The following is a 26452-nucleotide window of genomic DNA, read 5'->3' as shown; positions in this document are numbered from 1 at the left end:
TACCACTGGGGATTTGTCTAATTGCCAAGATAATGTCCTCCAAGGTACTATGCAAAGTCAGCTACTTTGACTCTTAACTGTCCCTTAAGGCTCCATCAAGATGATACATTTTCTTAAAATGAGACCCATTCAAGACCAAGAGATATTGCAATAGAGGATGGGTTTACATGGTGCATCTCTGGGTTTCATCCTGTTCACCTTTTTCCTGTTAGAAAAACCCTCACCCACCAGGGTTACCCCTAGGTGGCATGCTTTATCATTGGGTTTCTTCCCGTTCCGCTACAGAGCGGGGCATGCTACGACCTATGGGATACGTGGGGGCACTGATGTAGTCTTGTCAATGTGAATCACAGGAGGAATAGGAGAGGTGGGGTCTTGAGTGAGTTAAAAATAGCTGTCTCCTGGTAATTCTAATTATTTAATAGATCTCTTTGAGCGGAATGATTAAAAAGTGGCTGCCGAAGTGGAGGATGTAATGTATCTGACTTCCTAGTCTATATGTTTTGGAGCTTTACACCCCTTGGCTCCTCTTCAGGACCAAGGTGGACTCCCTGGTGCCACTCCTTGTTTGACTACCTCTAGCGAAAGCATAAATAATACATGTTCTGTGATATGGTGCAATTCATCTTACTAATGTGGTGTCATAAGATGATACCTATCGTTTATGGTGTTCGTCATTGATACACACTTTCCTCAAAGCGACACTCCCGCTCTGTACCTAATGCTCACCTCCCCGGTGTCCATTCTTAGACATTGTAAGTGCAGTGTGGCCATACTGAGTATAGGGGCTGGGAGTTTATCATTACGAACTCCACAGCTCCATACTGGCTTCAGTGAAGTATGGGAAGTTTGATATCAAACGACTCAGCACAATAAACCCACACGGATGCCAATGTTGGATCTATTGAAAAATGCACCCAGGGGGCATCTTAGAGATGCCCTTGTATTGTAGCCAAACTTCTAGTGCAGGACTGACCGGTCTGTGCCAGCCTGCCACTTCCGGAGGAGTTTGACCACATGGTGTGAGAGCCTTTGTGCTCTCCGTGTCGAGAAGCAAAGCCTGCACTGGGTGGAGGTGCTTCACACCTACCCCCTGCAGGAACTGTAACGTCTGGCAGTGAGACTCAAAGGCTCAGGCCTCTTGTTAAAGTGCCCCAGGCACTTCAGCTAGTGGTGCTAAGTCCCACTTTTGGCAGCAAGTCTGGCGGGCAAATTTACGAAAACAAGGAGTGACCACTTAAGCTCAGACCAACCCTAAGGTGTCCAGAGCTGAAGTGACTCCCTCCTTGCAAAATCCTCCATCTTGGTTTGGTCTCTAGCCTAAATCCTGAGGACCCCTGACCGCGAGAGACCCGGACGAAGATACCCGACACCCAAAAGGTACCTCTTCAGCTGCAGCCATTGGGCCTTGGGAAAGAAGACCAAGGGTCCAGCAACGTCCAGCAGGTGGACCTCCTCCTTGTCCAGATTTTGTTTTTCCAGAACTGACCCCTTGGACTCAGCCACTTAGCCTACAGCATCTTTCTGAACTCCTCCCCCACCCCCTCAAACCCTGGGTCCCTGTATTGGAAAGCATTAGGAGCCCAACATTGTGTTTGCACCCTGCACCCAGCCACCCCTAAGGGTGTGTGAATGGTGCCAACCTGTGTACCCCGCCCCTGGGTCCCTGTATTGGAAAGCATTAGAAGCCCAACGCTGTGTTTGCACCCTGCACCTGGCCACCCCATGCCACTGAGGGTGTGTGATTGGTGCCAACCTGTGTCCCCCCTCAACCCCCCCCCCCCCCCAAGTGCTCACCTAAACCCTCCAGGTCTTCCCTCCAAACACACGGGTACTTAACTGCAAGAAGGCCTGATTCTGAGTGCCCCCAGTCTCAATAGGACTCCATTTTCAAACTTGCATCAGCTTTGACCTTTGTACCGGGCCAGACCAGTGTTGCTGTTGGTGGGTGGGTTAACTTGAATCCCAACCTGTGGACATCCTAACCCACAGAGACTGGAACTGCAAGTCTTGCACTTACTTTGAAACTATGCTACCATTTCTTCCCCAAAGAACTGTGTTTGAAAATTGCAGCGGCAACTTTCAAAACAGATATCTGCTATTTTCTTGAAAAACATTTATCTTGCCAAATTGAAACAAAGTGATGTTGATACATATGTTTGATACTTACAAATGTACTTACCTGAAAACTGAATCTTGTGGTTCTAGAAATAAAGTAACAAAATATAGTTGCTATATAAAAAAATTGGCCTGGAGTTAGTCACTGAGTATGTGCTTCATTTACTGCCTGTGTGTTTGTGTACGCAACAAATGCTTTGCACTACCCTCTGATAAGCCTAATTGCTTGACGACACTACCACAAAAGAGAGCATTAGCATTATCTACTTTAGCCTCTGTTGAGCCTCTGGGGAACCCCTGGACTCTGAACACCATCTCATTTTGATATAGTATATAGGGAACCAGCTTCCTACATTGGTGGCAGCGTTGGGATCTACGACTTTGCATTTACTGGCAACCCAGCCAATACCTGATCAAACAACTAAATTCCAAAATTTTAGTAACGGATTTTGTAATTTGGCAATTTTTAAAAAATGTTTAAAAGTTCTGCAACGGCTTTAGTTAAGTCCCCTTTAGCATATTTTTGTTTAGATTTAGAAGTTACTCTTGTTAGGCATAAGTAGTAGAAGTAGGTTTGAGTTCCTAAACGTAATCTCCAACTTTAGTAACATAATGAGCAGCTCAGAGGATATGGTTGTGGAGCTCAAACTCACCCTTTACCCTTTACCTCCCTCTAGGTATGGAAGAGTTAAGGTCCCTCGGTAAACTGAAAAAGATTAAAACAGGTTCCAACTCTACCAAGGTCAAGCTCCAGGAGCTCTTGGCAGAGTATACAGGGGACCACCCTGCTGGGGAGGAAGACGTCCCCTCAGATAGGAAAGATATTAGAGATGAGGAGGAGGAGGAACATCCCCCTCCTCACCTAACTAGGGAGAACAGGGCCCAAAGGCCCCTTTCTACAAGGATAGTGTCACAGGATCTGGATCTTCCACAGGGAAGTACAGTTCCTCTGGGAACACTGAGGGCAGCCTCAATGAAGAGGACCTCCTTTTAGCAAGGATGGCCAAAATATTAGCTTTGGAGTAACAGCTCCTAGCTATAGAGGGGGAGAGCAAAAATGGGCTTAGCACCCATTAATGGTGGCAGAAATCTAAATAGGATCAGAGAGCATTATGATGGCCTAAAATCCACAAAGGGATTGTCTCTAAACATGAAGAAGGCGATGACATCACCAAACAGTTCACATCTTTTGAGAGAGCTTGTGTAACCAGAAAACTAAACAAATATCATTGGGGGGCTCTCCTTCAGGAACTGTTTACTGGTAAGTGTAGAGATAGGCTCCTCACACTCACTAGCAGATGCTGAATCCTATGACCACATGAAGGCTACCCTGATTGAGGGCTTTAGATTCACCAGTGAGGAGTATAGAATTAGGTTCAGGGGGCTCACAAAATCTCAAGCCAGCCTAGGTTGATTTTGTTGACTACTCAGTGAAAACTCTAGATGGTTGGATAGCTGGCAGTAGAGTCTCTTCACAAGATGGAGTTACGGTCCTGATTCCTATCTCCACATCAGCCAGGTTTAATAGTTAGCATATGATAGTGGATGAAGGAAGGCAGGTGTCACTCATCTTTGATATTTCACCAGCCTTCCAGGACCATTGCCCACATAAATTTAATAACCAGATTCAAAAGCATTGGTGTAAGGAAACAACTCTTTTACTAATTACTGGTAACATGTTGTGCAGTTGTGTCCTTTTTCCCTCTCATAATTATACCCTCTGCTTTCTGAATGCTATAAAGATCATCTGAGCTCAGTTGTGTTCACAATTCATGTCATGGTAGTTATGCACCTAAAGTATTTTAATTGTAATGTGTCCCAACCTATAACACACATTCCACAGGGTCTGGCCAGGTTTTTAAGAACTGTCTCAGTGGAAGGGCCAACTGGATGGTAAGCAATTCCCAGCATGAAGGTGGTGCTAGAGCAGGATGAAAAACTATATTAAATATACCATATGGCCCTTTGATATGCCCACCCCCCCCTTTAAAGGCAGTCACCAAGTTTCAAAATGTTGGTATCGTAATACGTAATCTCTGCCAAGCAACGAAAGGGTCAGTTTCACAGCCTTCTAAACCATTAGGGAAACTCACTCCTACTGCCTAGCCCTTCACAAAAACACTTAAATTCAACATTTGGATGTCCTCTACAGATGATATTACAGGAAGTCTCTACATTTAGGGCCTTCAAAATGTTTGTGTTAGTCTGTGCAAGCAATCCAAATGTGGCATTTCAACTGTTACTTAAGCTTCACAATCATATTTTAGGCCAATTAAGAAAAGTACAGATGTTTTTACTATGTACTTTGTCTATCAACGGATTAACCAACTCCATCTGTCTTCTCAACTGAAACTGCACATACAATGCCTGCCTTGTGTCCTTAGATTTTTAAAGTCTGGTGACAATGAAGAGTACACATAAGAGGGAGATCTTTTCTTTCATGCTGGTCTTACGCTGTGAAATTAACTCCTGTCCAAAGTTACACACATCTTATCATCTGTCTTTTAGGAGAAAACAGGGAGCCTTAAATGTAACGTGTGTTACAATATGGAGGGTGGGTCTTTCAGTCAAAGATTTTACATTAAAACATTATTATTTTTTTAAAACACTTCAATAGCATACATGCAGCAAAAAATAATGTAAAGGAAACAAACAATCAAACTATAATTAACATACAATACAAACACTGAACACCCAAGTTACACTCAAACAGTACGGTCGGTGACCACTGTGGTGATAATCTGCTGATCTAAGCTACAAAGGTCAAAAATCGAAAACCAAGACATGCAGGGGAAGGAAAGATACCAACAAAGCTGTTCAGGACCACTATGTTAATAGTGATTGGAAAGGAATCTAAAAAAAAAACAGACTGCCTGTCATAACTGGTGGGAGTCATATTGTAATCACTAATTAATTCTTTTTATTGTTACAATCCAACAAAAAGGCAAAAACAGTTGATGCAATATGTGAAAAACCTTGAAAAACCACACTATGAGAGTCCACAGGAGAACTTGGATCAAGGAGATGTTTTGCCCCAAAAGTAAATTTCAAAACTTCAAAAGGAGGAGGCTAAGATTTGAGTCACCATGGAAAAGGGGCACCTAAAGAAACTTGTCTGACCTTTTCTGAGTTACCAAAAGAGCACCGAAGCTAAAATGTTCGGAGTGTACCTTCTGCATTACGTCCATCAAGGTCAAGAAAAACTAAGCCTTTGCAGAGTGTCAGTCTGAAACACGTCTTCTGGTACCAATACATTGCTCACATGGAGCGAAGAACAGTGGTAACACAGATTTTAAGTTGTTGATACCCCAGAGAAGTAAACAAAGGATGTGGTGGTACTTTAAGGGAGCTTGCTCACCCAGAAGACTTACCACTCCAGGACATTACATGGAATTCCTATTGCCCGACACCAGGAACATATTGTTTGGGGTCAAGGGAAACAACTTTTCATGTTTATTTTGTCCTTGGGACAAGTAGGGCAACACCCTGCAGCACACACCCTTTGGCTGCCAGTTTACAGAGCAAGGAACTGTCTGCAGTTGAAGTAATGTGTGTGTTCATGTTAATACTGTTCAAACTCGTATTTATGGTTCATTATTACAAAGCCTTTATTATTAGGGTGAGCGCTGTAAATATAATATTTAAGGTTGCACTGCACTACCGACAGTGGTTCTAGTTTAAAAAAAAAAAAAAAGTGTACACACGTTTGGAAAGTTTAACAATATGAGGCCAAGAATAACGCTCCCACAATGCTCCGGGGGATACCCTTAGCACAGCACCTGCCTTGAGTGCGCTGGGGGGGGGGGGGCTCCTGTTTTGTTATGCCACTGATTGCCACAGTAGTTTCTGTCACTGAACAAAACTATTTTGCGTGCCAATGTGCTCCTTGTGGAAGAGTGGAACGCGATCACTCACAGTAAAGCCAGACAATAGATAGAGAAATAGAAGTTTAATCAACATAAAATGCCTTTGTTAAGGACAGATGTAATCAGGGACCCCAATTCTTAAAGAAAGTCACAAAAGTGCACGTATGGTATATGTCTCTGAATTAGTGGCTTTAATGAATTCATAAGAAATTGCAGAAGTAGACCAGGAAATTGTACTCCTAGAAAATATTTGAGAACTGTTTTTCAGCACAAGCAAGTCTGCAGGTGTAGATTTGCTCATGTGAAAATCTATTGAGCGTTTATAAGTTCACTTTCGCTCCACCACTTTTTTTCCCCCAACCCTGGAAGAACTTCTACTTCTGCCATTGTCACGAGTAAATTTCCAACCTCTCTCATTAGGGAAAAGATTAGAGAAGAGCTGGCAAAAATCCTTTAAACATGCAAGTTAGTAGGTTTGCAGACTTAAAAGCATTGCAGCCCTGGAACTATTGCTTACTGCTTCTTCCAGCCCCAGTATGTAGATCTGTGGAAAGGTGGCAAAATAAGGAAACTGCTATAGAAGGTATTGAAATTGTAAGTCTTCAAGCCCTACTATAGTAGCAGCCCCTGCCTAATCAGAGAGGCTATTATCAGAGCTCTTACATAATGAGATCGCTGCCATAATTTGTCGCCGCACTGCAGGCCCAAAGGGACAAGTAGATTTTTTTTAAAGGACAAGTAGATTTAAGAAGCAACCTGTCCCATGGACAAGTAGATATTTTATTAAATTCCACACCCCTGCCATTACTTTATTGCACGGTCATTTTTGGTACTGTTTCTCGGGTATTTAGCAAGCGATGCAGTGGAATTCTAGGCACTCTGGTGAGCTTGTATTACATTCTTGCACTTTTGTGTTTCAATTAATCAAGACAGTGCGGGCCAGGCAGAACTGCTTAGAATTCCTGAATGCATAATCTTTGCCCACAGGTGATAGATGTAGCATTCAGTCCCATCACAAACTTGATCATTCATTGAGGTAGAAAAATAAATAGATCACAGAGGATGGTCCCACTACAGAGGATAAAGAACTCATTTTTCATTGAAGGCAGGTGTTTGGAATCTTGTCTTAGTGCATTATAGCACATTAAAACTATAGAATTGCTGCCATGAGCAAGGACGTAGGGTACAGGACTTGGGTGACCTCCCCTAGACACCTGCTAGCACAAGTGTCTTAATAAAAATTATGAGTGTTTATGTATTTTAAATGATAATTTTATGTAGAAAATGTAATAACATAGAAAATAAGTCACACATTTGAAAATGTGATCACTAAGAATGACCACCAATGTTAACGGAATGTACTAGTCAATGATTAATACTTCTGAAATACTGAATAGGTGTTTGACTAATGCAGTATTATGTCATATTAAGGGTTATGAATTTAGCTTTATTAATTGTAGGCCTTTATTTAGCGAGAGTCTTAGCCTATTTTTTGCCAGGCCTCATGTAAACCTGTATTTCGTTTAATAAAAGTGCTGACCAAGTGAATTAAACTGTGAAATGTCTACTGTATTGTTTAAATGTGCTCATAAGGAAACTTTTCTTGTGATCAGACTGCTAGTAGATTATGTTCTTGCTAATGCAACATTTTATGTGTCTGAGACTGACTGTCCCAGGACAAGAACAAAAATCTTGTTACCCACAGAAGCCGGATGATGAGGACATCGCAAGACGACCCAATCAACAATATGAGAACGGAGAAATATTAGAATTCATAGATTTGGGACATTAGTTTTATTGGACAGTGTGAGAACATATGATTAACTGACCAATAAGGAATTAGGGGATAGTATAGGTGACTTTAATATAACGCACATTCTGAGAGAAGACAGTCATTCTGCCATTCGTTTAATTCCGACATTCTAGTCATTCTGCCCACATTTCCTGGCCAAAAGGTTATTACTTTCTTGCGCGTCTTTACTAGGGACGTGCTCATCTTTATTGCTAGATGACTTTGCCCATATTTTCCTGACTGAGAGCCTGATGCCTTGCTGATCGACTGATGTCCTGAGGATGAAGTGATTCTGCTTTGCCAATCCATACAGAGGAAAGGCATAGCCTGAAATGTGATTATTATGCATATTTGCTTTTCCTTTCAAGGTACCTACTGCGCTGTTTTGACTATGGCTTTTTCAAATCCGCGTCACTAAATTGTTTTGCATAAAGCCCAACATGCTGATGCTAATCTGATGTTAAAGATCCTGATTTATGGCAATTGGGACTAATGCTTGATGAATTTATCTGCTCAACTTCATGTACTTCATTACATCGACGCAGCTGACTTTGCTATTGATTTGTACCGTAATTTTAGAATGTGCTGTAGTTCAAGCTTTCATTAGATTGTGTTTCCTCCGCCGCTTGAAACAACCAGTGTTGTTTCTGTATGAGTTTCATTTGACATCGAGATTAATCTACATTACCTTAGCATTGTTAATATAGGGAAATAAATATTCTAAACTTTTACAAAGGTGTGGTTATTCATGACGGATAGGTCATGGTGCAGGACAATTACTGACTCCATTGATTACTAATGATTGTTGATTATCGTGTATTGACTACTGATTACATACTGGAGCTATGGTAAGAACATCTTAATTGAGAGTCAAAAGGTTCATCAACCTAGTCGCGCCCCCTTGTAAGTTTACTTATCAAGGTCAGGCGTGCTAACACACCCATAGGATGGAGAGACCAATTTAGGGTCCCCCACATCCTTTGAGTTTCAGAGGGTAAGCCGGAGAGCAGTAGGTGCTCAGTTAGGAGTCCATTAGATTAGGGGACCATCTTAACATTGTCAAAATATTGATACAGTGCAAGATTACTGACAATAGTAAGGGGACTGTGTGGACAGGTTTGCAGAGAGAGAGAGTAAGTGGGTTACACACAAAGGGATAGGACTGAAGAGTAAGTGCAAGCCTCAATGCCTAAGAGATCGAGCAGCTAATTAGGCTTGGGGTTAAAGAAAGTCTGGGGAATGGTCTTTGAGCACCACAGATCAAGAACCTTAGAGGGTGATGAAAACATAAAAAGCAATCACCAACTTGAAGGGAAAGTTAATTCAAGAACAAAAACAAGGGAGTTTCGCAAGGTTTACACTACACAGGGTACTTAAAAGGATATTATGTACACAAATACTTATGGTATCTGAACGTCATGTGATCAGTGTACTGGAAATATTTTGTTATAAAACCAATAATGAATACGTTTTTAAAAAAATAGAAAAAAGCCAAAATACATACAAAGGGACCCTATACGACAAATTGCTTGAGGAATTTCATCTTAACAACAGATTTATATGCATTTGTGGGCTTGATCTGCTCCCATGTGCTCCTGCTTTATCATGTATCACAGGAAGTCCATAACTTTTCTACTTAGTTGCACATCTAGCATTGCCTTCTTTCTTTTTTTAGATCTACCCTCTTCTCCTCAACCTCAAAGGACCTTAATAAGTTGTCCCCTTAAATCTGCTTCTGAACATAAGACTAAACTCAACTTGGGTTAACCCTTTCGCTGGCAGGCCTTTTCCCCGCCTCCTGTGCCAAGCCTTTTTTTAAAAAAAAATATATTTGGGGTAGTTTGCGCTTAGGCCCTTGTAACGTTTTGTCCACAGAAGCTATCCAAACCAAATTGGCGTCCTTTTTCCCAACATTCTGGGGATTATAAAGGTACCCAGAGTTTGTGGGTTCCTTGGAGGAGAACAAGAAATTAGCCAAAATACAGCTAAAATGTATATTTTGGGGAAAAAAATTGGAAAACGTGCTGCAGAAGAAAGCATCTCCCTCCCCCCAAAAAATTTAATCACCATCTTCCCAGCTTTCAGGAACAGACAGTCCATTTTTTTATATTTTTTGAGCTTTCATTCTCCTTCCAGTTAGTGACAGAAATGGGTGTGAAACCAATGGTGGATCCCAGACCGCTAACATATTTGAAAAGTAGACAATTCTGAATTCAGAAAAAAATCCCAGTGGCCAAAAAAAACAAAAAAAGTTTTCCTTACATTTCGGTGATGGAAAGTTCTGGAATCTGAGGGGAGCCACAAACTTCCTTCCACCCAACATGCCCCCCCCTCCCCACCCCCCCAAATCTCCCCATAAAAAAAAAGGTACCTCACTTGTGTGAGGAGGCCTAGTGCCTGTGACAGGAAATTCCCCAAGACACAACGTGGTCACATCACATTTTTCAAATCAAAATATATGTGTTTTTTGCCAAATGCCTTTGTGGATTTTAGCCTCTAGCTCAGCCAGCACGTAGTGAAATCTATCAAACCTATACATTTTTTAAAAACTAGACACCTAGGGGAATCCAGAATGGGGTGACTTGTGGGGCTCTCAACAAGTTCTGTCACCCAGACCCTTTGCAAACCTCAAATTTTGCCTTAAAAAAAAAAGAAAAAAATCCTCACATTTCAATGACGCAAAGTTCTGGAATCTGAGGCGAGCCACAAACTTCCTTCTACCCAGCATTTCTCCAAGTCTCCCGATAAAAATGGTACCTCACTTCTGTGGGTAGGCCTAGTGCCTGCGACATGGAAGGGCCCAAAACACAACATGGGCATATCAAAATTATCTTATTGCGAACTTGGAGGTTTGCAGGGTATTGTGGGAAAGAAAATGGTGTGGGATGCATGTGAAGTAAACCACACTGGACTCACCCAGCTGTTTAGTTTTCATGTGTGTCTAGGTCTGGTAGGTTTTTCTAGATGGCGGTGTACCAAAGTCTAAAAAGTGCTGCTGCTCACCATTCCCAGTGGGAGGGTTTTGGGAGTTAGCCAAGCTCTCTTGGCCCATATGCAAAATCAAACCTAGAAGAGTCAAATGACCTCTTGCCTGCCCATAGGGATGAGATGTTTTAGTCTACGGGGGGGGATGAAAGACTGTTTCCCCCATCAGATGTGATGGGGAGGGGGGTGCATTACCATGCCCATAGTGGTTGGAGGCCCCCATCCCTCTCTATTTCTTTCAATTCCTTGGCATCTAGTGGGCTCTTTACCCCCCCCCCGGGCATATTTTGGGGGTAATTACTCCATCTGTCCTTTCCCCACCCTCTTTTTTAGGGAAAAAAATACCCGATGTCTAGTGGGCTTTCTGCCCTTTATGGTCCTAAAAATAAAATTAAAATAAAGCCAATATGCAAAAGGGAAGAATGAATCTCCACCCCACAACCCAAAAGGGGAGCATCCCTTGCCCAAGGAGCCCCCTCCGCCCCACCAACACCCTCCAAACAAAACACAAACAACAGTCCCTGGTGCCCAAGTGGTTTCTGCCCACTAATAAAATCAGGGCAGAACTAGCCTAACGAATTATGCCCTCACGGGGAGCGACCCTTACATAAGGGGCTGCTCCTCTTACGTAAAATAAACAGAAAAAATAGCCCTGGTGCCTAATGGGTTTCTGCCCCCCTTGGAAGCAGATCAGCCTAAAAATATGGCCCATCTGTCCCCTAGGGGAGCAGAAACAGCGTGAGGGGGGCCGACCCTTGCCCAAGGGGCTGCCCCCTAATCACCAAAATGATTTTATCAATAAATCCCTAGTGTCTAGTGGGTTTCTGCCCACCTTGGGAGCAGATCGGTGTAAATAAAATGGCCAAAGGGGGCAGACACTGCCAACATAATGCTCTTCAAAAGGCAGCAACCTTCCCCCAAGGGGTCACGCTCCAAATAATCAAACAGTTCAAAAAAAAATTTAAAAAATAATCCCTGGTGTATAGTGGGCATTCCTGCTGCACGATCACTGTGCGATCGTGCAGCAGGAATGCTCAGTGAGACATCTAAGGTAAAGAAAAGCCTTTTCTTTTCTTTCATGCCTCTATGACCTCCCTCTTCCAGGAGGAGAAACTAATCATTTTCTCCTCTGGACATGCTGGAAGCACAGCTTCCAGCACATCAGGGTGACCTCGGAGGACTTCAGCACGCTGACTTCATCAGATGTCACAGGGGTGGCAACCGAAGTGCTTCCACTGCCATCCCTGCCCAAGGGGGGGGGAGGGGTCTCAGCCAGGACGTATCGGTTACATTGTGGCCCACTGGGCATAACAGTTACAGAAGGCGTTAGGAAGGCATTAGTATCCATTGTAAGATGTCATCATCTTGATTTCTTACAACTGGTCACACATATTTGGACAGCAGCAAAGGGTCAGTGCCACTTTCTGACATGGTAGAAATTACTATTTTCCCAGTGACTCTAAGATGTGCTCCTTTATCTTCAACACTATATACCATTTAGTTGTCACTCAGCTTCTAGAAAGATTTTACTAGTAGTTGTCTCCTCCATCCATTGCAGAGAGAGATATTGAATGCCGCCACAGCTGGTTGGCAGCCAACTTCCTGGAAATAAGTTACAAAAATCAGGTTTTGGCCATTTAAGGAGATAATATATAGTAGACCAGGGACTCAGACCTGAGAACCTAGGCCGGTTGCCATCTCTTGCTCACGACGCCAAATATATTTGGCAATGGGGGAAATTGCTAGCACAAGGTTACCAATGGGTACATGCTTGCATTCAAGAAGTAACTAGATAAAGATAAAACAAGTTATGGGATTTGGAGTGCACAATTCACCTGGGATGGTATCCTGGTACTGGAAAGGAATAGCAATGTGGCTTAGGCAGGGCTAGGTGAAGACCCATGGCTTCAGTTTCTTGCAAAATTCAAGAGCAGAGGGACGGATACAGTACCTGCATGGACATACTTAGGGCAACACTAAAGTTATAAGCCTTCCCTTTCAATAGATGATAAATGTCTTCTTGTTTACTAGAATTGGTCCATCAATGTCAGAACATTTTTGAGCATTGTGGAAACCAGACAAGATAAAATAAGTAAACAATGATTGTGCACAATATTGTTGTAGGGAATTTACTAATTAAAGTACACTACATTACTTACCAATTTCATTTTACATTGCCTATTTCCACATTCAACACAACTTAAATCAAGCACCAACACGCTAAAGTGTCTAGCTTGTATGCCTTTACTATCAACAATGGACAACAGAATGCCATGCACGTGAATGTTTTTAAGCAGAAAATTAACTGAGCCATATAACTGCTGACATAACGGCAAGTGAATGCCAGATATCTTTTCGCGATATACTTGTCCTTGACTGTACTGAACTCATTAGCACCTAGACAGCCAAGATTGCTTGTACAAATACATTTAAATATACTTCTGAATTCCAAAACCCTAAGTTGCTCCAAAATGGCCCCTCTAAAGATCAATATGTCTTATATGAGATCTCCAACACTTGGAAACTGAAAAGAACTTAAAATTAAAATCCAAAAAAGAACTAAACTGCATCTACTAAATCACAGCTTCTTAAATGCTAAAATTGGACAACAACCAAAGTTATTCTGATTCCACCTCCTTAACCTTGATGATTTTACTAACTTCTCTAATTGGCATGACTGCATCACTAGAAGACTACTATCCAGCTCACATACTCAAAGAACATTCTCCTAAACTGCTCAGTAAACTACATAGCCATAGACATCAAGCCCCAGTCACTGGCTAAGCAAAAGGACGTTTTCTGAGTGTATAACACATCGAGCAATACATGAGCTCACATCAATCTTTCTTGTACTTAAAATTTGCTATCATTGTTGAACTAACCCCATACACACCATATTAGCACCGGGTTGATCATTCTCACGATAAAGTTGCAAATTGGAGGAGCTCCATTCTCTGCTCTGGCAGCTGAACACTGGCAGACTATTCCTGCAAGAATAAGAATCAACAACTATCTAGACCAGTGGTTAATATGTGGTTGGTGGAATAATGGGAGGGGGGGGGAGGTGCAAAACCTACTCAGGGAGTCAGTGACTGCTTAGAAAATTAAGTAATGTTAACAGATTAAAGTAAATACGTATAAAAAAAGCAACATTTAAAATAATAAAACATTCTGTGTGAGGCAATTTGAAACTGAAGGCTAAAAATTAAGTTTGTATCATCAGATTGATTTGTAGAAGCAGCGCAAGTACATCAAACAGAATATAATAGACAGTAAGTGGTCTCAACTGAAATCCCATTAAAATTAATTATTGGTATATTTGGTGGATGAATCCTTGGCTCTGTATTTATGTACTGTTTTGAGTTTTAAATCATCGCAATTGCGGAGGATGAGAACTTCGGCTTCTAGTAATGATCCATTGTGAGCCCCATAATACAATAATTTTGTGGGTGTCCCCAGATTCAAGTAATAATTAGGGGTACCACAGAAGTCAAAATGTTAAGAACCACTGATCTAGACTTCAAGAGAGCACTACAAATTTGTCTCCTCCATCAGCATAATTACATGAACCAGGAAGAAATAATGTTTAGATACCAGCATGCACAGCTGCTTTTACTCTCATACTGCCAAACAACACGTTTGTATCCTTATCAGACATGAGACTTACCAGCTAAAAACTACAATGCAACCAATTACCAAAGTTATTTAATCTACGTTGCGCTGTTCACAAAAATCCTCTTTGAGTCACTTTTATCCACAGTACTCTAAGCTAACTGAAGACTGTTAGGTCATTAGGTTCAATTTATCGCTTGATAGAAGTTTATTTGACATAACTATTCAGGCAACTAATGTCCTGTTTTCTCAAGAAAACAACATTAATATAGTCTGATGAACTTCAATGGGAAGTTGAGGCAGAGAATACGCATTCATGCCAAAGTCCCATCATCACAAGTTAGAAAAGGTCAGAGCTACAGGGTCAGCAACATCAGAATGTTCAGTACTTTCAAACAAATGACTCCTTGGCTGCATCATTATTTTAGTGGACAAGGACCAATTACATGTGGTTGACACTATTATAAAGCCACATTAAACCAAACTCTAGGCACAGTTCTTAACTTGCTCCTTTTTAATATTGCACTATAAACAGATTTCAATTATTGCATTTCATTCCACAAGCACTATATTTAAAAGACTGCTATTCTTTAATGAACGTCGAGGGTTGAAGTATTTGAATTTAAAGTACGCATCTCATGCCTTATGTCTTACTCACCAATTCAAATTGCAATATTATTATATAAAATAGATAGGCTAAAGGTCTGATAAATTTGTGAATGGGAAGGGACTGAATAACAAAGCTATATCCCACTGTCAAAAACACATGAACAACTACAACAGAATCACTATTAGCCAGCAGCAAACTAGTGCAATGACAGACTATAAACATATCACCTTTTACAGATACATCATTAGGCATCGAAATCACTAAATAATACTTAATTGTCAATGTGCTGACTTCCACCTACTAATAGTTTTTTGTTTATGTAACAAAAGCTTTATTTGGCCATGTAACAGTACAAAGATTTATTTTAGTAGCCAAGTAAAGGGGGAAACATCTGGAACAACGTTAACGCACGCGGAACAGCGTTTGCATCAACGACTCCCTTTTTCTCTGCCTTAACCACGCATGTGCTGAACACACATGCGTGGTTAAGGCAGAGAAAAAGGGAGTCAGCATCTGGAGAGGACGCTCTCAGGTAAGTGGATATGGGAGTAGTTTTGTTTTTGGGACGTGGATGGGGTAATTTTGTTTTTAGGGGTGGGGTGTTTTTTTTTTTAAAGGGGCAGGAGGTCGGGGTGCTGTGGTTTTTAGGGCGGGTCGCAAATTTTGCATTTAGGGTGGGTTTTTAGGGGTGTGGAGTCAGCTGTTTTTAGGGCGGTTGGGGGTTGAGGTACTTTTTAGGGGTGGGATCGTTTTTATTGTGGGTGGGGGTTGGGGTAGTTTTATGGCAGGTGGGGGGAGTTAGGGTAATTTTGTTTTTAGGGGCATAGTAGTTTTATTTTTGGGGTGGTGTCAGTTGTTTTTAGGGGGGTGGGGTAGTTTTATTTTTAGGGCGGGTGGGGAGGGGGGTGGCATGCGAAAACCACGCATGCTGTTCCACACATGCCTTTACTAGGCATGCCTTTACAATGAAAAATCGTTGTAAAGGCATGCTTGGTAAAGGTAATTGTGGAAACGACGCGGTCGTTGTTCCGATCCAGTTGTTCAGGAATGCGTGGTTGGTGCATGTATTGTTCCATCATACATCCAGTAAAGGTCATGACTAGCTAAACAAACATAACACCATTATGACATTCAATAGTTAATGGTAGAGAGAAAGAATCAGGGTGAGATGTAGAGAGTCGAGAGATATGAAGAGAGAGAAAGGCAACAAAGCTCAGGAAAGGTAGATGAGCCACTGGGGAAGGAATGAGAGACACAGGATTAGGGAGAATAGAGAGAAAAATCAAAACATTAGCAGAGGAATAAAGAAAGATGGTGAGGCACCTAGGGTCCAGCTCTCAACTAATCACAGGAAATGGTTTGCCTATCACTGATGTAATTTCAGACTTATTGACGGCAATAATGTTTAACAGGCCAAAGAGTTAACTGATGGGAGGTATATGTAGATGGTAGAAACTTTGCCCTAGCAACAATCATATTATAGATAGTCTCTAGCAACAGTCAAGTCAATACTATATTCCATTACCTGTCATCACACCCAATTACAATTTTACCCAGCTAAATCTATTTGTTACTCCATGCTTTGAACTAAGGCTGGCTAACGGGAAGAATTGTGTGCCCTACTGGGTCACTCTATTGTTTGTTCGGACTTGCTGTCTAAATAGAAAACTATAACTGCCTAAAAATAAAAAATGCTAAACAGAATTGGGGCTCAGCATGGCAAGAACAAACTGAAATGTGATCTTAAGGTAGTCACCAATGAAATCATGCTCTTAATATGCGATTAGTACACGTTTTATAAATGAAAAGTCCCATCAGAAGCTTCTGCTTCTTAACGGGCTACCTACCAGAACCTAGCACTACTGAATTACCTTCCATAAAGCACACCTCCAATTATGGAGGTGAAGGTCAAGGCAAAATAGTATATTCAGTGCATCACCTTGTTAGGGTCCTAATAGAACATAGCTGAATGATTTATCAAATGCTCAGAATTTACCATGGTTGGGTATTTTAATCCTGGGAAATAGTCTAAATCTTGGATTAAAATTCAACCTGGTCACATCAACCTCGTGTGACGTTGCCATTACTTTATCTGAGCAGATTTAGTATCGGAACTCCACTCCTAGACAATTTTGCCAGTGGAATGAAGTTTGGTAATAGTAAATTAAATATATATATTTTTATTTTAGCTAAATGCATTTTTTTATTAAAGTTTCTAAACACAATGGTTCAAACAAAATGCTTACTACCATTTAATATGTCTGTATCATACTTCCTTTAATTTGGATAATTATATGTTTGTTCCACAGAAATATAAATATATTGCCAACCGATTTCACACAGAAGAAAAACAAATAAAGGAATACTACTTCTGTTACATTTCAAAAATGGAAAAACAATTAAAAAGGGAGAGAGTGGCATTCATGAGAACTATTATGCAAATGTTAATGGAGACTCCAGCAAAGCACCTCAGATACTGGGTACTCAAGTCTTTCTTTCCTTTAGCATAGACTAACAGCAATTATTGAGGTATAAGCTTGAAGTGTGTGTCTGAGTGCCAATGCTAAAGATTGAATTGCTAATTTCTTACCTATGTGATGTATATGTAATTGACTGGAGTTGAGCATTTAACATTTTAATTCACCCAGAGTGTTTCTCAGGGTCTTGCCTTCACACTGGTTGATATTCTCGTGTGTCAAACCACTTTCATGGACATTTGTGTTGCATAGGGATGTCCGTTTGTTTCAGGTCTCTAAAGAACTGAAATTAGTAGAGCTTTAATAATGCAAACCTCAATATTCTTTTTTTCTACCAAAATGAGATTTATGTGCTACAGCAAAGAACGTGAAGCTACCAGTTTCTTCACATCCCTATGTTGGTCGATATCTTGCAATATATACGCTCACCAAGGTAAAGATGTACATACATATTTTTAAGGTTCCTTATTATCAACACAAAATGACATACACCATACTAGATCTTATTTCTCAATTCCCTATCAGCTTATGTGCACAACTGTAGGTACTACACTAGAACTAGATGACTAATTCTACCGCCTGTACATATAGACTTATGCATCCAGAACAGTCACAAAAAGGTCAGCAAAGTAGGTCTACGAGTGTCTGAATGACTGTGCGAGTGGTCGTATGGATGTGTAATAGGTATTTGAGCAGTTAAATGGGTGCATACATTAGGGATTAAGTGTGTGTTATTCAATGGTTGCATGGTTTTTTTTAGTGCATAAGTGAGCAGTTATGTGGTTCTGTGATTGGTTTTGTGGATGATGTGATTAGCAATTTCATGAGTGATGTAACATGCAAGGTCATAAGCAGTTTATTGTGCAGGCATAAGTTATAGTTAGGTGAGGTAACCATAACTGCTGAATTTCTATAGCTTTTTAAGTCTTAAATGTCAGCTTAACTAGAACGTCCCTGATACTTTTTTTTCCCCAATTAATTTCTTTTTTTTTTATTTCTATTTCCAAACTATAACGTTCCTGAAACCTTTGTTTGTTTGTTTTTTTCTTCAGTGAATTTGTATTTTTTTTTTCTTTCCCCAGTGGCCCTGGGTATAGGGTTGCAGTGAAAAGGACAGTAAGTGCGTGCAACAGAATGGCTGGAAGGCTTCCCAAATCCTAATTAAGCTTCCACACGTCTCACACTGAATACCTTCTGTTGTTCTCCTTTGATTCTCACTGTAGTCCTGCATGATGCAGCCCAAAATCAAGAGTATTTTACAAAGTACATTATGTATTTGTTTTTACACTTTTGCAAACTCAAGAAGAAGGATAACCTGTGATTCTCATTGATGATGTCGACCATCGGAGAGAGGTGGGGGTGTTTAATGAAGCAAAGCTGAACCATGAGGGAAGTTAATGCAGGAATAACCACTGTTGCAGCATGAAAGGGTAGCCAACCTATGTTCTGGCACCTACGGAGGACTTCTATAGGGATAACCTATAAGCTCACAGGATGTTATCTGCCTTTGATTGTTCCAGGGGATACCACATATTGCTAGCACCTAGAAGCCATTTGTTTTCTAAAGTGTTCTATGAGCTATTTTATTGTACTAAAAACCCCATGCTTAGCTGGTGTGTCTCTCAATCAATACAAATGAAGAGCATCCTGCAGTACACTATTGTTACTTTATGGCACAGCCAGTATTTGCAGAATTTCAGCTGTTTGTGTATTCCTTTCAGTTCATTGTGTCTTTAGGCGTTGCAGATGGAGTGACAGGTGGGAGCATTCGGATCACCAGGGAGTATCATTACTGAAATGAGAAGACACATTTTATATTTCCCACGAGCACTTAACTTCAATATTTGGTGTTTTGCCGTGGTCTCATCAGAGAATAAAGCTAATTATCCCCTTCACAGCCAGGCCTTCTCCCCCTCAGGTGGCAAGCCTTTTTTGGGGGGTATTTGGAGTAGTTCACGCTTAGGCCCTCATAACTTTTTGTCCACAAAAGCTACCCACAGCAAATGCTTGTCCTTTTTTCCCCCCAACATCCTAGAGGTACCCAGGGTTTGTGTGTTCCCCTGGAGCAGACCAATAAATTTGCCGAAATGTTGTTTAAAAAACAAAAAAACATTTGCACCATCTTCCCAGCTTTCAGGAACAGGCAGACTTTAATCAGAAAACCACATTTTTAAACACAATTTTGGCATTTTACTCGAACATATCCCATTTTTCCTATTTTTGTGTGCTTTCAGCCTCCTTCCAGTTAGTGACAGAAATGGGTGTGAAACCAATTGTGGATGCCAGATAGCTAAACATTTCTGAAATGTTGAAAACATTCTGAATTCAGCAAGGGGTCATTTGTGCAGATCCTTCAAGGTTTTCGTACAGAAAGGAACAACTAAAATAAAAACATTAAAATTGATGTAACAAAAGAGCCATTTCTGTCCACATTTTCTTCTATAACTTTTTCCATTTATGGCAGATTTTTTAAAGCAATATACTGTTACGTCTGCTGGACTCTTCTGGTTACGGGGGTATAGAGGGCTTGTAGGTTCATCAAAAACCCTAGGTACCCAAAGCCAATAAATGAGCTGCACCTTGCAGTGGGTTTTCATTCTATACCGGGTATACTGCAATTAATTTAGTGACATATAAAGAGTGAAAAATAGGTACCAAGGAAACCTTTGTATTTCCAAAATGGACACAAGAGAAGGTGTTGAGAAGCAGTGGTTATTTGCACATCTCTGAATTCCGGGGTCCAAATACTAGCCTGAGAGTTACAGGGCATTTCTCAAATAGACTTAATTCTTACACTCTGTCTTACATTTGGAAGGAAAAAAATGTAGAGAAAGACAAAGGGGCAATAACACTTGTTTTTCTAGCCTGTGTTCCTCTCAGCCTCCCAATAAAAATGGTACCTCACTTATGTGGGTAGGCCTAGTGCCCACGACAGGAAACGCAACATGGACACATCACATTTTTACATTTAAATCTGACTTGTTTTTTGCAAACTGCCTAGCTGTGGATTTTGGAATCTAGCTCATCTGGCACCTAGAACAATCCAGCAAACCTGGACATTTCTGAAAACTAGACACCTAGGGGAACCCAGGATGTGGTAACTTGTGGCGCTCTCGCCAGGTTCTGTTACCCAGAATCCTTTGCAAACCTCAACACTTTTTCCTCTCATTTCGGTACTGCAAAGTTCTGGAATCTGAGGGGAGCCACAAAGACGTCCTTCTACCCAGCATCACCCACATCTCTCGATAAAAATGGTACCTCACTTGTGTGGGGAGGCCTAGTGCCTGCAATAAGGAATTGTCCAAAAACACTACGTGGAGACATAAAAATGATCAACTACAAAACTATCTGTATTTGCAGTGTGTGTATGAGGGGGGGGGGGGGTTGGTCCTGGTCTCGGCAGCCATCTAGGCAAAGCTACCAAACCCAGACATTTCTGAAAACGAGACACACAAGGGAGTCTAGGGAGGTGTGACTTCACTGGATCCCCCTAGCGTTTTCTTACCCAGAATCCTCAGCAAACCTCTAATTTAGCTGAAAAAAATAAATAAATAAATTCATATTTTCCCCACATTTTTGTGTGGGATCACCACACTGGCACAAATTTCCTACCACCCAACTTTCCTCTCAGTCTCCCAATAAAAATGATACCTCGCTTGCGTAGGTGAGCCAAGTGCATGTGACAGGAAAGTTCCAAAAACATGTCGAACTTAAGGTGGAACCAAAGCGGGTCCAAAAGGGCAGTTTGAAAAAAAACATTTTTAGGCTGACAAGTGGGGCAGAATTTTTAATTGGTATAGATGCGACAATGCTGAGTGGTAGCAATTTTGTGGATTCCTGCAGATTCTGTAAGGTTCCATCACAAAAATAGGGTACTGCGGGTAAGAAAATGGTGTGGGTGCATGTGAAGCACACCAACCTGGACTCACCCAGATGTTTAGTTTTCAGATGTGTCTAGGTCTTGTAGATTTTTCTAGATGGCAGCATCTTAAAGTACAAAAGTGCAGCCCTCACCATTCCAAGTGGGACGATTTTTTTTTAGAGTTAGCCAAGCTCTCAAGACCCAAATGTAAAATCAAAACCAAAAACAATAAAATGTCCTCTTGCTTGCTGTTGGGATAAGATCTTTGAGAGAGAGAGAGTGTGTGTGTGTGTCACACCCCCCCTCCCGAGAGTGGATACTGGAGGGGTGGGGGCGGGGGTTGTTACTTGCCCCATCTGCCCATCAGAGGGGGGGGGGGGCAGAAATGGCCTATAATAAATTTGTTCTCCAGGGGAGCAACCCTCTAGTTAGAAAAAAAAATAATAATAATAATAATAAAAATTCCTGGCCTCTAGATCCACCCACCTTGGGGGCAGATGGGCCTAATTAGTATAGGCCGATCTGCCCCCAAGGGGGGCAGAAATGGCCTTATGAAAAAATGCCCCCATTGGGGAGAAACCCTTGCACAGGGGACTGCTTGCCTCATGCCAATTACAAACACAAAAACCTCTCTGGTGTCTAGTGGTCATTTTGGCAGCACAATCGCTATGTGATCTTGCTACAGAACTGCTCAGTGAGACATTGGAAGAAAAGAAAAGCTTTTCCTTTACTCCATTGCCTCTCTGCCTTCCCCCTTCCCCCACACCGCGGAGAAACTAATCTGTTTCTCTGTGGTCCCCCTGGAAGGGTGCGACCTCTGATGAGGTCAGTGCACGAATGCGCGCCGACGTCAAGGGGTGGTGAAGGGTGAAGCGATTCCCCTTCCAGCCATGCCCAGTGGAGTGGGTGGCCCACGGGAGGAGCACTAGAGTCCCCCCCCAATGGCCTGGGCATAGGGCATAATGGTTACGTCCTCTGCACCAGAGCGCTGAGGCCGTAACCATTACGTCCCGGGCTCCCAAGGGGTTAAAGGAAATAACTTGACTGCGCGTACAGAGAAATTATTTATTTTAAGTAGTTATTTTTTTAAAGTTTTTTGAGAATTCGTGGGTCCATCACAAACTGTCCCATCACATATTTCCAGATCCGCAGGTTTGGGAATCTGGCATGTTAAAAACGGTTTGATGTAAGTGGTTTTCTAAAAAAATAAATAAAAAATAAATAAAAAAAAACACGTATATATATATATTTAATAATATCCACCATATTTCCTCCGTTGCAGCCTAATCACGGTACATGGACAGTCACAGGATTGCTCATATAGTTGTGCGTGGGTGAACTATTTTTTATTTTGTCTCTCCCCTTTGTGCTGCATGGCACTCAAATCCCGAACAGGCAAACAGCGTGAACTTGATAGGTGGTATTTGAGCGCAGGTCACATTGTTCACAGTTGCCTAATCGGTCATTTCTTGTGGCTCTCCCCTTAAAACACTTAAAATTGGTAAATGCTTTACTGTAAAACAGAAACCCTCAAAGCAAAAGCAGCTCTCCCAGCACAGTGAGAGAGCCGATACTACACTGCATTTGGGAAACGTTACCCCATAATACTTTGCAAGCATTCTTTGTCAAAAATGTTGCCCATAACTCAGACTGTGGTGGTCCTAGGACAATAGGACCACTAACAAAACGTTCAGCATAACACACATTTTCTGTTTAGGTCATATCTAGGTCCCTACACAAGGTTAGTGGAGACCCCCAAAATAATAACCCCTCCCTCCATTCGGTCCCTTTTTAAGTGCTTTTATGGATGGACCTTTGTTTGTTTGCAGCTGGGAATAGTTTCTGTCCTATGGGCCTTAGCATTTCAGTAGGCCTGGTAAGCCTGAAAATGTGTAAGGCATTATGCCCCCCCCCCGGGACTAAATGTATGGTTGCAATATATTACTTGGTGTCTTTCTATTTTCACATGGTTATGTCCTGTAGGGGCTAATTATATGATTATGTAATCATTTCTTACAAATGATATTTTTATTGTGGTATTCTCTAGGGGCTGTTCTGAGCATTACTGTCAACATACTGTAATACTAGCTGCATGTGGTCATCCCATAATGCTTTGCAGGGCATTCTTTTACAAAACATTTTTGCTCATAACTAATAATAACCCTTCCCTCCATTCAGTGTCTCTATAACCTCCCATGACTGGAACCTTTGTTCTACAGCTGAGAGTAGTTTGTGTTTTCAGGGTCTTGTTTGTAATGTCATTGCAGTAGGCCTTCTAGCCTTGAAAATGTGTAATTCACTACATCCTCAGGAGGCTACATATATGGTTACAATGCAATACTTTCAGTCACTCTCTTTTCATGTGATTATGCCCTTAACAAATAACTATATGGTAACACGCCCATGTTTCTTACAAATGCTATTTTCACTGTGGTGTCTTCTATGCATTACAGAATAATGCCAAACGTTTATTTCTGATAAATATATTTATTGGATTTATTTGTAAGTGTTTCATTAATCTCTCCTTATAGCAATTATGAGCATGATTAATGGCAACTTAACATCCTTGTTGCACTATGACTGTTCGAACTCTTAATATGGTTAGGCGACCCTTCTGGTTATTTCCTTCGTTACTCCTCCGTAACGGTCTTGTTTTGGGAATTGTTTTAGCCAGCCAGCAACTCTGATGGTGGTGTGGTGAAAGTGGTATTCCATTAGAATTAACATGGCAGATTTAAATTGGGATGCTAAATGGCAGCATTTTCATTTTTACCTGCAGATAAAGAATGTTAATAGTAGTGCTGTAGTTATATGCAGGTCCATTGGAATTATGTGGCAGGAAAAGACCAATTTCTGAGGCAGGTGAGACCAACTTGTGTGACAAGAAAAGTCCAGTTGTGAATTTACAATGCCAACAGCTCTAACTTAAGCAAATGCGAGACCCTTTCCACTGCAAATGCTTGGTTTTTTTATTTTTAGGAAAGAAGATCGCAGGGCAAGAGGTAGTGCATAGCAAAGGAAGCAAATAAAGTTTTGAGCAGTAAGTAGTTTGAAGGCCATACTAATGGAACAGATACTATTAGAGCATTGTAAAGGTGACTCGGTCTCACGAAATGAAGGTTAGAAAAGGAAGAGGAAGCAAAGGAAGGGCAAAAAATGGACACTGGATGGCAGCGGTATCAAAGAGAGTTTAGGGCATGACATTGGGGTCAAATGGATAACACAGAAAAAGCAGTAGGGGAGTAGTTCCCGAACCAATGCTATTTAGAGAGTGATACTTTTATTACAGTTGAGATTCCCTCTACTTACATTATTTAAATATACCACTTTAATTGTGCGTCTCTGAAAAATATTACTCCAGTCTAGCCATTTCAATGTTAAGTTTCGGTTTTGCCATACTTTGGAGAAACCTTATTACAGGCACAGAACTGTTCGGTGGGATACGTGAGATATGTACAAGGTCCGAAAGGACAGAAAGAAAGATACAGAGAACCAAAGATACAAAAAAAATGGGGCGAGCGCCAGACTCGGGGAGTGGAAGAGCTCTACAGGAGTGGGTTGGCACATGGAGTAGGAAGGTTTCTGGGAAGAATGGCTCACACGATACCTGTTGTCAGTGCCGGACCAAAGCAGGTGATTGGAAGGCACAGAGAACAGGGAGTGATTGCAGACCCAAGCAGAGGCGGGAGGACGCAGAGGTTGCACTTACCTTGGTCCTTCCGTTGATCCTGAAGTTGCCCAGCTTCCCGTTACAGTGCCGGATCAAGTCGTCCATGCTAGTCATCAGGCCCCCGATAGCCCTGCATTCAGGCTCGCTGCCCTCCACCCATGCGATCTGATCCCCGCGGATGTCGCGCGATGAGTCGCTCTTCTGGCTCACTAGCTGCCCGTCGGTGAAGCGTCCCGTGCCCCGCAGCGCGCGCACCTCCCGCGCAATGCCTTCGCCAGCCACCGGGCCCAGGAAGTCGTCGAGCACGCAGATGCCGTGCTTCTCCATGCACGGCAGCAGGTATTCTCGAGCCAGTCGCTGGGAAGGTGGCGGGCCACGGCTCTGCCCGTTCAGTGCCCCGCGCCGCGCGCTGCCACCTGCAGTCATGAACCGCCCGGAGCGTTCAGTGTAGTCCTCGGCTGCCAGCGGCTGCGGCTCGGGGGAGTGCTGTGAGGCGCCATCCGGAGTAGTATCAGTGCCACCGGGGCTGGAGGAGGCCGCACCGGTAGGGGTGGTCGAGGCCCCAGTGACGGTGCCCCCGTTAACTGGGGTGGCAGCGTCCCCGGTGCTAGAGGTGGGGTTGGTACCACCAGGCTGCTCGCCCCCTTTACACACCAGCTTGTGCTTCTTCCAGTCCTGGCGCTGGTGCTCCTTGCTGCAGTAGAAAGAGCTCCGGCAGCGGCCACAGCGCAGCAGCTGTTCGAGCTTGCCGCACAGCTCGCAGTACTGCCGCTCGCTCACCCCGCCCGAGGCCATAACAGCCCTCGGGGAGGCCGCCGCCAGAGTCCGGTGGGATCAGCCCCGCATGGCCGCGGGGAGCTGCGACGGGATCCTGTGAAGGCCTACGCGCAGACCCAGCTGCTCGTTCGCGCCCTCCCTCACGTACGCCAAAGGCCGGTGTCAGCGGCAGGGCCGCGACTGCCTCTGTCTGGGGAGGAGGGGTCTGCCCCGGCTTTCGCTTGTCCCGCCCCCGGCAGAAGAGTGGGGATGGAGGTTGGGCCGCACCGCTGACAACCTTTGGCTCGCACTATCCGCGCCTGCCCGACTGGCACTCTCCGGGCCCCTCCCCGAGTGTTCGACAATCCTTATTCGTGGCGCAGAAAGGTGGCCTTGAAATCCTTTCAGAAGTACTCAACGCCCTTTCTTACTCTTGCAGGCTCCCCTCAACACTGGCATTGACCGTGACGCTCGTCAGCTTAGCCTTAGATGCAGTTCACAACAAGTCCACGTGACAGGCCGCGCTGTTTCAGCATTAGGCAGATAGTCAGTACACCGGTACACATTCGGACGGGGGACCGTCAAGAGGCAGTACACCGGTGTCAGAGACAAAACTCAGCTGAAAAGTAATGAGCAGTGAGGTACTCGCAAACTCTTTTTTGCTACATGATTATAGAAAGAAGGCGATGGGTATATTTAACCAT

General features: G+C 42.6%; 1 protein-coding gene across 1 annotated transcript in view; it reads right to left on the bottom strand.

The window, feature by feature from the left end:
• The window catches only part of EGLN1 (egl-9 family hypoxia inducible factor 1), a 167687-nt gene extending 141458 nt beyond the window's left edge, over positions 1-26229 (bottom strand). The window contains exon 1 of the mRNA XM_069234990.1: positions 25032-26229. Coding sequence (XP_069091091.1) covers positions 25032-25787 — 756 coding nt within the window. The 5' untranslated portion in view covers positions 25788-26229. The remainder of the gene's footprint in view (positions 1-25031) is intronic.
• Positions 26230-26452: the final 223 nt, after the last annotated feature.

The sequence above is a fragment of the Pleurodeles waltl genome, chromosome 5 (assembly GCF_031143425.1).
Source record: "Pleurodeles waltl isolate 20211129_DDA chromosome 5, aPleWal1.hap1.20221129, whole genome shotgun sequence".
Taxonomy (NCBI): domain Eukaryota; kingdom Metazoa; phylum Chordata; class Amphibia; order Caudata; family Salamandridae; genus Pleurodeles; species Pleurodeles waltl.
This window is presented reverse-complemented; position numbering and strand designations above follow the sequence as displayed.